Below are 14510 nucleotides of genomic sequence, written 5' to 3' on the forward strand. Positions count from 1 at the left end.
TGAGAACAATATAGGGCTGACCCACGGGTGACTTCTTAATCCGGTGCACTCTGTCTGTATAGGCTGCAGAAAGGCACGGCATGCTCAGAGCAAAGCTGCATGGACATCAATTTAGCTGAGTGTTGTGTGTAGTGTGTTGTTGTGTGTTATGTGTTTTGTGCAGTGTGTAGTCTTTAGTGTTTAATGGGTTGTGTATATTGTGTGTCTACAGTGTAGAGTGTTGTGTGTCATTTGTTGTGTGTTGTGTCTTGAACTTTGTGTGTACTGTATAGTGTACTCTGTACTGTGTGGAGGGTTGTGTGTAGCTTGTTATGTGTTGAATGTTGCGTTAAGTGTGTTGGGTGTAGTTTGCAGTGTGTGGAGTTTTGTGTGTAGTGTGTCGTTTGCAGTGTGTAGCGAGTAGGGTTCAGTGTGTGTCGTTTGCAGTGTGTGGTGTGTGGAGTGTTGTGTGGAGCGTGTAGTGTGTGGTGTGTGGAGTGTTGTGTGTAGCGTGTAGTGTGTCATTTGTAGTGTGTTGAGTGTTTGGCAAGTGCCCTCATTCTCATGGTGGCTCCAGTCCCGCGACAGCAGGGATTTTGTTTGGCGTTAGACACACACACACACACACACACACACACACACACATGCACACACACACACACACACACACACACACACACACACACACATGCACATGCACACACACACACACACACACACACACACACACACACACACACACACACACACACACACACACACAGTGAACAGGGGTCATACGGTTGATGAGAAGGTAGGCACCCTGGTCACTGACAATACTAATATGAATATGGAGCCGGCTCTGCACATTGCGGTGCGATTACCCTCCCCTCCCATCCCCCCTTTGGTCGAGGGTTGAGGTATTGCCCCCGCCTTCCGTCCTGTCTCACTCCTTTTCTAGGGTCATCTGTCTTGTTTTCCTGCAAGTCACTGTGTTTCCTAGTCATTAGGGGTACAAAATACGATAAGTCCAGCCAGCCCCATGGAGTTTGTATTTTTTTTTTATTGTTTGGTTAAAATATTATTTATTTGATTACCTAGCCAATCAGAAACTCTCTCAGTATCAGCCCCACCCTCCAACTGTCATTACAGTCAATCACATGCACCTGCAAGATCTGTCAACAACAAACACTAAAACGCTCTCAGCACATGCTGAAAGAACTATAGAAGCTATTGAATAGGTATGTATTTAATTTCAAATATTTTAAATGAAAATATAAAAACAATGCTAGAAACATTTTTCCAACAAAATATGATTATGTGGTAGCATTATTACTGTTAAAACGGCAATGAGAATAAATTGATTTGTTGTGCGGAGCAGTTTAATACTTCTGTTTGATTATTCATAGCTGCCAACGGTTTTGTTTGTTCAGATCTGGTCTTTTTATTTTAGCTGCCTTGATCTCGGCCTCATTCAGGGAAATTCAAGAAATAGTCTTAGCTATTTTGTGCTGTTAGGGATTTTTTTCGTGGAAGGCAAAGGATACTACCCATGTATATTCATACATATATAAATAAAGTAGCAAGCGACTCTCTTCCTGGCTCATTGGTAAATATTAGGTTGGTCATCCAATATAACCAGTTCAACATAATGGTAATAGTACTGTTGCATTTGATTGTGATGTGCATCTCTGAATAAACTACTTCCCATATCTGGTGTACTTGGCCCACAATGGGATTACAGGCATTAATCGATAATTGTATAGCCTTTCCTATTTCTATGTTGATTCTGCTGATATGTTTGTATCAACATTCTTTTATTGGCTGTACAGAATTGTTTTTGCTTTGCAAGATTGTAAGATGCAAGATGTGTTTTCTTGAGGTTGTTATGACTTGTGAAAACCTGTTTTTCATATTATTGGCTCATGAAGTCAATAAGTTCACAATATGTCTTCTTCTTCTGTGTTCCTGTTGAGGTAGTCAAAGTAGCGTGACATGAACAAGGTGTTTTTTGAGTGTGACTGTGCTGCTGCTGGAAAACAGCATGACAGCTTGATGGCAAGCTACACAATCCTTGGATTTCTTCGTCCAACACCAGGAAGAGTTGATCCAGAGGGCACGAAAATAGTTTGTTCTGAATGAACTCTAAAGAGAACAACATTCATTTGAAGGGTCCAATTTTTTTTGCTGGCTTTCTATCGCATTGTATCCTTTTAGTATTTGTAATAGTTTTAAAATAATGTTGCTTGTGAGTAAATTCATGTACTCGTAGACAGACTTCTGCGGATCTATATCTTCCATTTATCTTAAATTCTTTTTGGTAGAAGATTTCTCCTGCCTATCCATCTCTGTAGCTGTGAGGTTTTGCAATGAAATATGTGGGTGGGTAAAACCTCTCTGTGGAGACAAATGATAACCTATCATTTTAGTCTTGGTTCCTTTCCGATGTGAACGTTTGCTCCTCCAATGGGGTGTCTCAAACCTAAATCTCTCTCTTTCTTGGTCTCTGGCTCTCTGCCTCTCTGTGACTCATTATGTCTTGTTTGTCCTCGTGTGTCAGGCAGCCATATTCTGTTGTTCCATAACTTCTCTCCTTGACATCTGCCTCCATTGCAAAAGTCGGGCCGACTAAGAACGAATAGGCTTTGGTAAATGTTTTATTTAAAAGCACTGTTCTTCAACCGTTTGTCGGACCGGACAATGTCGTACAGAGGGCCTAATAAATTCAGACATTTATGTTATTCATCCATGCACTGAATGATTCATGCATACAAAGATTTTAAACGTAGAAACATTGGAACATTAAGTTAGCACCAGAGATTGGATTTCTTAGATCTGTGTGTCTTGAGTTTTCCGAGAAAAGATGCGTGGCTAGCGTACTTTCAATTGAAGGTCAGCTGCAAAGTCAAGACGGTGGATACTTCTGAATGATTCTGACCACTCTTCACTGACGGCTGTTTCATGTCAGCGTTGATGTTCACTCCTACACAGTGACATGCCTGCAAATAACGTTTTGTATTGAGGTTCTGTGTGGATGTTACAGGCTACGTTTTTTTCGAAGAGATTCAAGGTCTTTCTGCAAAGGAGACGGTATTCTATTATTTGGCTAGTTTTCCTGAGAAAGTTGTTGAATGGACTCAATAGATATTAGGCCCACCGAATGAGATTTACTTTGAATGTCCTTAATACCAATGTCAGCAAACATTCCCAATCAAACCTAACTGATACACTTTCAATGTCAGCACATTTCCTGGCAACACACAGCAAAGTCAGAAGGTATCGGAGACTATTCAAATGGGTGCCCTGCTGCAATGTTAGGACTGAAGAGCACTGAATCTTTCATTAGACCATTTAAATGCAAAGCTGATGCTCCATGGCTTTTTTTCTAAGGAGAGCAGAACCTTTCACCTCTGGGTAAATAACGTGCAGGAATATATATATATGTATATGGCGGCTGAGATAACCAACTCCTGAAAAATGCCCATAGATGGTGTTACAATATAGGTTGTCCAAATTTACGGTTTAATATCTTTGCTGCAATAATACTGCCTGCTAACTGAAATGACCAGATGGATCTTCCAAATCAGATTTGATGAGTGTGTTCAATGAAACATAATTGCCCATTTTACACGTAGCTGAGCCAGAGTGCAACTGCCTACCAACAAACATTTGGTGGAAGTGCCAAGCTTGTTACTGATAAAGCACTTTCTTAACTAGTTTGCTCTTGCAACAGCTTGAAGAGGTGTGTGTGTGTGTGTGTGTGTGTAAATGGGTTGACGTAGCAGAGCAATATGGGGCTGAGGCCAAACTAGCACAACAGGCAGTGCTAGCAAGCTGAGAGCTGCCAGCTCTTTTGCATTTGTTCCTTAGTTATGGGAGCTTTTGAAACCCTATAATGATCCCATAGGCCAGCCTGGGCTTTGTTTCCACACAGCGGGAATCCCTGAAAATGAGCATAAGCAGCCTCTAAGGCTGACACAAGGAAGTGTACTTGCCAAGAAACAAGAAATTGTTCTGAGTTATACGCCTTGCCTGAAAGTCTAAAAATAAAAACCTGTAGAGTAGGAAGAACGAGGTGCATGATTGTGTTTTTATGTTTATTAGAAAAGTTATGGGTGGATCGAAACTCGAGCCTAGACCAGCTGCTCTCTCCGAAGACGTCTATCACAGATACCAGCATTCATAAATACTAGTATCAAACTACAATACCCAGACAAACATACAAAGGACTACAGAAAACCAGCTCAATTTTAAGTCGCATAGCATAACCTTAAAAGTCAACCAACAGACAATGGAAAGATAAACTGCATGGACCACTTTATCCACTTAAAGCATTCTGTAAGAGATACTCCTATACTTTCAGTTGCCTTGCTTTATCATTTGCTAGAAATCACAAGCATTTGGTACTGTTGACTCTTCAGAATGCATTGTATTAGAGATTGCTGTTGTCACAGAAGAAAAAAAGTTGCACTGCAACACATTCAAGAATGTTTTGACATCTGTTTAAAGGTAAATGAGCCAGCAAAGCACACTAGCTACGTTTTAAAAAATCTTTCTTAAACAATGACTTACAAATTGCTGATCCCTTTTACAAATCAGTCATTAGCAACCCTAGAACCAATCGTAATCATGCACAATCACACGGTGACTCAATGACTGCTCACTTTATAAATTAGATTATTGTTTAGTGGTCTGAAAAAGCCAAACGTCAATGTTTTCTCTTCCAATGTTTCAAAGTATATATATTTTTATTCAGAACTTTAATCCCTTTTTTCTCAAGTCCTCTCTGGCTTCTATTATCTGCGCCTGTAGTTCCTTTGCTGCGTCGTCACAGTCGTTGAAGGTGGCCACTCTGTATCCCACTGTGGCCAGAGAATAGCAGCCGAACGTGACCAGCAGGTACAGGGGCATGGGCCAGGCGACCTCCCTGTAGGGCCGAGGGATGCTCATCTTCAGGATGTCGAATGTGACAAATGCCCAGGCTGCTCCTAATACCGAGACGCCGAACACCCACTCCAAAAGCTTGGTCATGATGTTTGATATTTCTCGGTGGACGACGGCGACTGGGATTAAGCCTGGAGGGTGGAGTGTGAGAGATAGATGGTTTATTCAAACCATCACAGCCACAGCAAACACTTCAAAGTGAATAACTGTTCGACATCATGAATTGGGCTGTCTAGTTCACCAAAGGGAATCAAAGATACTTCACGGGGTTAATTTGTTCGAAATACATTAGTTATTTTAAGATCGTTAGAACAATACGAGTACAAACAGATTACGTGCAGACCAACAGACTTACTAACAGTTCATAACTTATCGAAGAATCGGCTAATTTAGTTAGCATACCTTTGGCTAAAAACACAGACAGATCCGAGCTTGCAATACAAACGGGTAATTAACCTGATCAGCGTCACTTTTAAGGCGTACGTTGTAAGTTAACGGAAACACCACACTGCAAAATAACATAGTATAATTGTATCATAAAGACTAGAGGCTGCTATACCGTCTTTAGAAAGCCAGCTCAGCTTTGCGCACAAATATGACGTCAGGCCAATGCTGCTCTGCGGGAAATGGGAATTGTAGTTTATTTAGCATTTCAGTATCGTGTGTGTGCGTGTGTCTCAGTCTGATTTGACTTTTTTTACTTTGTTACTCCCATATAAAGGACTATTATTTACTTACTGGTATTCTTGGAAAAGTAACATGCAGGAATAAGTTATTCCTGTAAAAGAGAGGAGGGGTTACAAATAACCTATATTCTCTTTGCAGAGCGTTAACGCATAATTAACCCCAACTTTTCCATTAAGTAAGGATAACCATTTAGAAAATTGTGTTGCTATTACAGCTACCTAATGACTATCTTCTATAAATGTCCCAATAATGCTTGGAATGATACAGTTGCTACAAGTATATTTGGGGAAATTGAGATCAATTATCAGTAGGTCTCTTAGGGTCACATCTATTAACTCTGTGGAGTGAACTTGGAAGTGACTATCAGGCAGCTAAGAGAGCAAACCATTACAGTTAGATGGGAGACATAAACACTGCACACTTAGCCGGTCCCTGGGAGCCATTCAAGTGAAATCATTAACATTCTTTTGGAGAAAGAAATGTGGGAGTTATTCCTGGTATATTGCAAATGATATATTTACCTATGCTGGTGTCAAGAGTGTTAATGATGTGTGCATTTCAGTGTTGTGTTGATTGTGCGAATATGTCTACTCCATTGAAACGGAGCACATATCTTAAAAAAAACATATCTAGAATGGCTTGATAATATTTAGAACAATTCTATGTGTGTTACCCTAAACGTGTAAGAATTTCAGTGACTATACCACATACAACTTTGACAATAAAACACGCTGACTTGACCATAATGTATATACTAAAACCATAAATGTGTCAGCCTAGACGTGTTTCATCTAATTAGCATACAGGTGTGAATGCGCGCCTGGATTTGAGGTGGGTCGTTATGCCATCGTCATCTGGTACAGCTGTGTGTTCGTGTGTGTGTGTGTGTGTGTGTGTGTGTGTGTGTGTGTGTGTGTGTGTGTGTGTGTGTGTGTGTGCGCGCAGTGTAGAGCCTTGTTGCGTCAACCTGAAGGAACCCTGTGAGTGTGTGCGTGTATATGGGCGGTTCAGTGGGAACAGGCGAGCTGGTGTTTCTCAGCCTCCTCTGGCTCCGTGTTCCGTCCCAGAGCTCAGGAAACGTGCACTCCAGCTGTGAACCTGGCAGACTCAACAGCAGTCTGGGACGGGCGAGCGGCCTTGGAACACAGAGGGAGAGAGAGAGAGAGAGAGAGAGAGAGAGAGAGAGAGAGGGAGAGCAGGGGAGAGAGAGACATTCAAAAGAAAGTGAGCTATTGCGTGCTAAAGGAAAAGGTCGACACGATGCACGAGGCAGACGTTAGCCAACTAAAAAAAAGGACATGTGGAGAGGGGATAACATATAGCTGCTGACCAGGCCAGGGCGATCGTGTACTTCAGTGGAACATGCGATTGCAATGCGAATTGGCAGCTGTTGAATCATGACAGGCGGGGAGAGAGAATAGGATAGAATAAAATAAAGAGTGAAAGGTTAGGACACACTGAACGTCTGTCTGAAACGTATGTCTGAAAGGACAGGCAGCCGAGGAGGACGAGGGGCGGCAGACAGGGCAGCAGACGCTGTGGTGGGACGGGGGAACCGGAGGGATGGAGCAGGTGCAGCCCCCGAGCAAACCTTGAACCCCGGTGGCGTATTAGGCCCCCAGCTGTGGCTTGTTCAGACTTTATGTTCACCCCCTATTACCCCCACCCAACACCTCTGGGGGGGGGGGGAGAGAGAGAGAGAGAGAGAGAGAGATTCGACGGTTCCTCTCAGGTGGCTCGTCCAGACCCACCCAACACCTCTGTCTGCGTGGCTTTGTGACAGACAGACAGAGAGAGAGATTTGACGGCTGCTCTCAGGTTCCCACGGCAAAGACGGAGTGAGTAGCGTAGCGCAGATGGCCGGAGAACATGGCACAGATTGGATGGAGGTAGACGGAGAGATGGAGCAGGCAAAGAGGAAGACAGGGAGGCGCTGGCTTGACGAGACGGGGAAAAAGAGTGATGGAGGAGAGACTCCCCTCTCCGTGGCTCCAGACAGGGAGGGGATCGGAGGAGACGGAGATAACACTGGAAGGCGTGGTGACGGAGGAAGAGGAGTGCGTGTTGGCTCTATCTCTCGGGCTATGTCAACATTTGCATGAGTGTAGTGTCCTGATAAGGTTTTTTTTTGTTTCTGATGTATTATTATTATTTTTATTATGAATATGATCAAACTACAGATAACATTCAGAGAGAGAGAGAGAGAGAGAGAGAGAGAGAGAGAGAGAGAGAGAGAGAGAGAGAGAGAGAGAGAGAGAGAGAGAGAGAGAGAGAGAGAGAGAGAGAGAGAGAGAGAGAGAGAGAGAGAGAGAGAGAGAGAGAGAGAGAGAGAGACTACATAATAAAGAGACGGATAACAATAGAGCCTGTGCTCAAAAACAGGAACCCTCTGTTTCCTGGGCTGGAGACATTACAGAGTGTGAGAGTTTGTATGAGGGTTTGCTTTCACGCGTGCCTCTGCCCTCCCGTTGGCCGGTCCCAATGTCTGCTTGTGTGTGTGTGTCCTTGTTTTTATGTTTGTGTTGCCTGTCCCACCACCACCGCGTCACCCCCCCCCCCCCCCCCCCCCCCCCGAGTGCGGGCCAAGGGGGGGCCTCCACCCCCCTGCGGCGGAGGCGATGATGCACTAAACGCCACGCATCGTAAGCGCCTGGTCCCCGTTGTCAGGTCTTATCAGAGGGTATGTTACTCCAGACAGCAGCGGGGCTCTGGATGGGTTCCCAGATTGTTAAAAATAAAGGGGAGTGGGGGGGGGGGGGGGGTCTTCATACACATACACCGCCAACATGTTTGGAGAACGACAAGACCTGGTGTTAATATCTTGTGTGTGTATGTTGGGCAGGCGGGGGGCGCTCACAGTTGCTGAGTTACGGGGTGTGTACTACTTATAGAAAATACTCTTGGGGTGGGGGGGGGTCAACGAAGGGCCAAGTGTGACCCCCCCCCCCCCCCCCCCCCCCCCCCCCCGCCGACAAGAGACACACACCTGTTTCAGATGTCAGAGCCCAGCTGTGTGTAGAGGGGGCACGATGACACTGGGGGGGGAACGGGTCTCTTTCATCCTCGATTTTTATCTCTTCCCCCTCTCCCCTCTGCCCTCCAACCCCCCCTAACCCCGCTCAACTCGTTGTCTCACCCCCCCCCGTCTCTCTGCTGTCGTCGGGGATCTCATCATGTGGCCTGGCGCTGTTCGCCGTGGTAACCCTTTTGTTGTTTGCTGACCTTTATCGAACGTCGTCGCCGATTAACTTCATGGGTGTATAATTCCCCCCCCCCCCCCGTAGCTGAACTGGCTGTACACTCGTGCATTCTTCTGGTCAGTGAATGTTAGCCCGTCATTGAGGAACAAGCCCCAGACGTACAGCACATGAGCTGATGACTATCCCCCCCCCCCCCCCCAGCACGCTCTGTAGGGCGGGGTGCTGGAACACAGTGTCCTTCAGTACCCCCATTATTGATAGTGGGGGTAATTGGCGTATGCTTACTAACTCCCCGCCTCACCCACCGCAGGCTATTTCAAATTGGATTGCACCGTCTCCTCTTGGCCTCTCCGATAGGCCAGACGTGTGTGTGCGTGTGCACGTGCGTGTGTGTGTGTGTGTGTGAGATTCTGATAGTGATTGTGTGTGTGTGTGTGTGTGTGTGTGTGTGTGTGTGTGTGTGTGTGTGTGTGTGTGTGTGTGTGTGTGTGTGTGTGTGTGTGTGTGTGTGTGTGTGTGTGTGTGTGTGTGTGTGTGTGTGCGCGTGTGCGTGTGGTACGGTACGGTACGTGACCCCCATAAGTCTGATGATGTGGAACTGCGTGGTCCGGGGTCATTAAAAAAACAACACAACAAGACAATTACGCCGAGCTCATCTGCAGTTAACATGAAATCCCGGAGCGGCGCAGAGCGCTGTCCATTAGTTTGGGGGCAGTCGTGGCACGGTTTGTGATGCTACGCTGTTCTCAATTCATTCCCTCTGGGGAGCTCGCTACCGCTAGCATGTTGTGGTGTATCAGCATCAGCTGCTGCGTTTCAAACGTAACCCGATTAGCCACTATGGAGGATCAGGCGTGTGACGCGCGTTGTAGCCGCTGTAGCAGAAGAGGTCTCTGGTCTGACCGCCTTCCGCGTCGATATGTCGAACGTGAAGATCACACGGCCTATTGATCAGATTTTTATTGACGAATAGGGGGCTGTGCTTTTGGAGCGACTAAGGCCCTCATTAGAGAGACATTGATGGCTGAAACATGGCTACATGGTGGAAATGATCTCATGAAGAGGCATGAGTTGGGCCGACCGATATTGACCGCATGCCGGATGTCTGCGATGTCGTTCATTATGTGGACGATATCCGATCTGGGTCGGGCTAATTAGGTCTCGCATCTAGGACTGATGTATGAAGGCCCTACAAAGTCAAGGCTGTTTACAGTTCCATCACGTCTGTCTGAACATGGTTTACATTAGTAAACGACTGGTTACATATCTGAACCACAAATATTGTCTTTGTTTTTATCCGATCCTAATCTGTCAGGTTTGGAACCGTAACAAATAATTTGAAGGCACACACTGCATCAGACATACTGGTTACAAATACATAAAACATTGAATCGCATGCCTTTCGTTATCTGATACATTTGGTCTGGCCGTACATTACAATGCTCAGCTTAGTGCCATAAAATATGACATTTACTTCAGCCGTGGTGGATCAAAAGGGTAATTGTGTGAAAACCTTTTATTGGAAATGTGTAAGGTTGATGATTCCCAGATTAAGGCTGTGTAGCGACCAATAGGTAATTATATCCTGACCGACAGTCAGAACGTCAGACACAGACAGATAGACGGGCAGAGAGACAGACATGCACAGAGGTAAACAGACAGAGATACAGAAAGGCTTCTAGACATACAGACAGTAATGCAGAAAGGCATAGAGACATACAGACAGGCAGAGTCATACAGACATACAAGCCGAGTGACCGGCAGACAGGCAGAGAGACACAGCCAGGGGTCCTTCCCTATTGACGTGGGGTTTGACGTCACCAGTCCGTCTGGTTTTGTCTAGCACTCGGGCTCTGGACACTGGCCATATTGTCCTAGAGGCCACGCCCACGCCTCCTCTCCCCACCACACCCTCCCCCCTCTTCAACCTCCTGACCTCAACCACTTCACCCCTGCCCCTCCCCCCGGCACCTGCCGACATTTAACCCCCTCACTCGGTCAACATTTGAAAGGTAAGAGGTGATGGGGGGGGGGGGGGGTTGGTCGGAGGGGAGGGGTCAAGTAGCGACAAAGTTACAGAGGAGTCTCTAGCAGGCGTCCCGGGACTTCAGAGAGGGGAGGGAGAGCTGGTGGGAATAGTTCTCACTTCTCCTTTTCCCATACCACCGACAGAATCAGCCTGGGGGTCCCGTTTTCACCATCTCCCCATACACACCCCCATCTCCCCCCTTCATCAGTGTTTTTTCTTCTCCGTCCTCGCCTCTCTCTCTCTCTCTCTCTCTCTCGTTCTCTCTCTCTCTCTCTCTCTATCTCTCTCTCTCTCTCTCTCTCTCTCTCTCTCTCTCTCTCTCTCTCTCTCTCTCTCTCTCTCTCTCTCTCTCTCTCTCTCTCTCTCTCTCTCTCTCTCTCGTTCTCTCTCTCTCTCTCTCTCTCTCTCTCTCTCCCTCTCCCTCTCCCTCTCCCTCTCTCTCTCTCTCTCTCTCTCTCGCTGGGCCTTTGCGTGTTTTTCTTCCCGTCTTCCTCCCCCATGCGTGAGCGTTCATCCCGGGCCCTGATGTGTGGCGGCGATGTGTGCACAGCTGGGGCCCCCCACACGGACGGCCGACCGACCAGCAAGCATGTGTGGTTTTACCGTTCCCCCCGAATGACGTCCGAAACCCCCCTACCCTGGCATTTACCTTTCAAGGATCAAGAAGTTTTACAGCGCAGGTTGCAGGGGGGGGGGGGGGGGTGGAGGGGGGGTGATGTGGGCTTTTCGACGCAGCACATTTAACCAAGGTGGAAGACCACTCTGAATGTGCGCCGGACTCTCAGGGCCGGTCTCACTCCCTGACAGACTTACAGCCCAGATATCAACAACTATCAGTCGTTAAACACGCCGCCCGGCGCTGCAGAGGACGCTGTTCTTTGGGCCCCAGCCTGTGAGACGACGGCTACGCAGTCCTGTTCCCGTGCGCCGCGGGCTGCGTTTAGCGCGCCGCCGCGGGCTGCGTTTAGTGCGCCGCCGCTCCACACTCGCTGGGATTTATATCGAACCATAACGGCCTCGGTGGGAGGAGCTACAAGCCGCCGTGTCAGGTCAGAGGGGAGGGTCTGAAGCTACAGCCACGTCGAAGTTACACCCTGAGGTCAAGTTTTGTTCGGAAAGTTTGATAAAAGACGGTTTGAGGAGACGGGCCGGCTAAGCTAAGCTCCCGCACACCCTCTCCCTGGTCGCTTTTTAATAAACCTGTTAAAACCACTGGGCTGGTATTTCAGTTCAGGTTACATCACAAAGGTTGTGGAGGATCACCACGGTACAACGCTTTTCCACATTTCCTGTTTAATAGACAGGTAATCTTCCTGCCATATTAAAAGCCTTGCCCCGTCCGCAATGCCCTTACTTCCATTTTGTCTGAGTGGATGAAATGCATTTTTCATTGTCATCATCATCATCCTCATCTTCTACATTACCCCTCCCCCGACCCCCATAAATCAAACCACACTCTTGTCTTCAGGCATCTTCACTTTATTTTGTGATATGATCTGCTTCATGCCCCCCGCCCCGCCCCTGAGAAAAAAAAGGCTCATGCGTGATTAGGCCTGCACAAAGCAATACACAAATCTAATACAAAAACAGAACTGGCCGCCATGCGAGTGTAAATGCTAAAGTGAATTACCCCTGAGCTGCTGGGCTGGCCCCCGCGGTGCACTGGGTTACAGTGTTTCACCATATGTGCTCCGGCGCTAGCATTGACTGTCACCCCTCATTTACCAAAGCTAAGGGAGACGGCTGCACCACTGCCTTCAAATCCTCTTAGCTCACATTTAGTAGATTTTCCCCCTCTCTCTCTTCTCTTCTTTTGATCTATCCATGTTTAAATGTGATAACGGCGGGGGGAATATGTATTATTAAAGCAGGAGTGGTGAAGGGGACCATGGCCATCACTGGAAATATAACATTGGGCCCGGCCGTTCTAGATTATAAATTGGAGAAAATGCATTGGAAGGAGTTGTGTGTGTGTGTGTGTGGGGGGGGGGGGGGGTATGTGTGCGTGTGTGCGTGCGTAATACAGAATTAATATGGTGTGCCACGGGGAGGGTATCCGTGAAGGGATTAATCCTTTTCCGTTGGAATATGATTGTGTCGTCGTGCATGTGTTCGACGGGGAGCGCTTAATGTGCCACCAGTCCGTGGGTGGTGCTCGATCAAACCCTCAACTCAAGCCCTTGTCCAACACAACACATTTCAGCAACCCCGTACGGCCGTACCCATTAATCGTCTGTTCATTTCCACCCACACCCACCCCCAACCAACTGCAAATCATTCCAGCTGTAGTGCTCCATCACAAAGATGGGCTGTAAATGTTTGGACTCCATGGATCTGTATTAAGCCGGTCTCCCATAAACAACGCGTTGAAGTTCAGGCTATAGACGGACCTCTGGTGGGACACTGCAAACAAATGCTGCCTGTTTTAAACGTGTGGTGAAGCTGATGGTATTTAAAGACTTTTGGGGTTGCAGGATTCCAGCGATGGTGCAACGACCACCATCCATGAGTGCTCCAGATGGCACACGTACACATTGCATAACACACTCACACACACATGCACATATATGTGACAAGCACACAGAGCAGATTGTGCCGTTTCTTCGACAGTTAATATATTAAAATAATATACACACACACACACACACACACACACACACACACACACACACACACACACACACACACACACACACACACACACACACACACACACACACACACACACACACACACACACACACACACACACACACACACACACACACACACACACACACACACCCCTGACCCTGTTTCCCCTATACTCTGTCTCTCCTCTTGGGCAACACTACTGATGATGATGGCAGAGATTATGGATCTGTATAAATCCCAGCAGGTCTTTAGAAGAATGCCCACGCTGTGCTCTTAATGCGCTGAGGTGAGGATTAGGAGGACCCCTGCATGTGGTGTTGTGGCTGCGTACATACAGTCGGACCACACCAATCTGTTACAGATTTGGACCAAGAGGGGTAGAAAAGGGGTTCGGTATGACTGTGTTTCTGCGTTTCTGTGTGTGTGGGGGGTGTAGCCTACATACTGTAGTCATTCTCAACTATGGGGCTCTAAATCAGGCAGCATCCAAGATGGAGGGCCCTGTGTATTTCTCTTAAAGTACCTTGGCCCACGTTGAGACGGTTTCTGAATGAATCATTTTGCTTTCGCTTTCCCCTCCTTGGAAGAGTTGCCAAGCAGCACCCAGAGGTTCGGTTGAACGTGGGTCCAATTAAACACACGTGTGGATTTTCATATCGAAGCTCGTAAAAAGTAATCCTGAGCATTTGACATTACATCTACATAAGGAATGCTAAGCCTCCACACGTGTAAGGTGTTAATATCTGTATCAGAAGCAGATGCTCTTTATCACACTTGGAGTTTATTCCCACTTGTAGGTGTATTCTGTGTTGAGGTCCCTCGACTGTATTACCAAATAAAGGTTTTTTTATTCATGGCAGGGCCATTCAACGAATGTGGATGTGGTGGGACCGTTTTAGGAACTATTGTAAATAACAGGAATGCTGTTCAAGCGATTGGACCACAAGCCGGCTTCGCATGGGCTTGTCAGGTTGTGGGTTATGTTGGACGATTCTTATCATCGTCACGTTTAGGTTATTATATAGAGAATGACATTTCAAAGAAAATCCGTTGGTGTC

The 14510-nt window shown here is 46.8% G+C and overlaps 1 protein-coding gene across 3 annotated transcripts; it reads right to left on the bottom strand.

The window, feature by feature from the left end:
* Nucleotides 1–4040: 4040 nt before the first annotated feature.
* dpm3 (dolichyl-phosphate mannosyltransferase subunit 3, regulatory) lies at nt 4041–5578 on the bottom strand. 3 transcript variants are annotated; one of them, XM_030347816.1, is made up of 2 exons: nt 5462–5578; nt 4041–5033 (listed from the first exon to the last, which is right to left on the bottom strand). In XM_030347816.1, the coding sequence occupies exon 2, from the start codon at nt 4987–4989 to the stop codon at nt 4711–4713; it is 279 nt and encodes a 92-aa protein (XP_030203676.1). In that variant the 5' UTR covers nt 4990–5033; nt 5462–5578; the 3' UTR covers nt 4041–4710. The 3 variants fall into 3 exon arrangements, with proteins under 3 accessions (XP_030203676.1, XP_030203675.1, XP_030203673.1); XM_030347815.1 differs by having other exon boundaries at nt 5359–5510; XM_030347813.1 differs by having other exon boundaries at nt 5305–5510.
* Between the last annotated feature and the right edge of the window lie 8932 nt (nt 5579–14510).

This window comes from Gadus morhua, chromosome 22, assembly GCF_902167405.1.
Source record: "Gadus morhua chromosome 22, gadMor3.0, whole genome shotgun sequence".
Classification (NCBI taxonomy): Eukaryota; Metazoa; Chordata; class Actinopteri; order Gadiformes; family Gadidae; genus Gadus; species Gadus morhua.

What these genes read in the sequence shown, in the direction of transcription:
- dpm3 (XM_030347816.1), bottom strand. Translation starts at nt 4,989, where the DNA reads ATGACCAAGCTTTTGGAGTGGGTGTTCGGCGTCTCGGTATTAGGAGCA.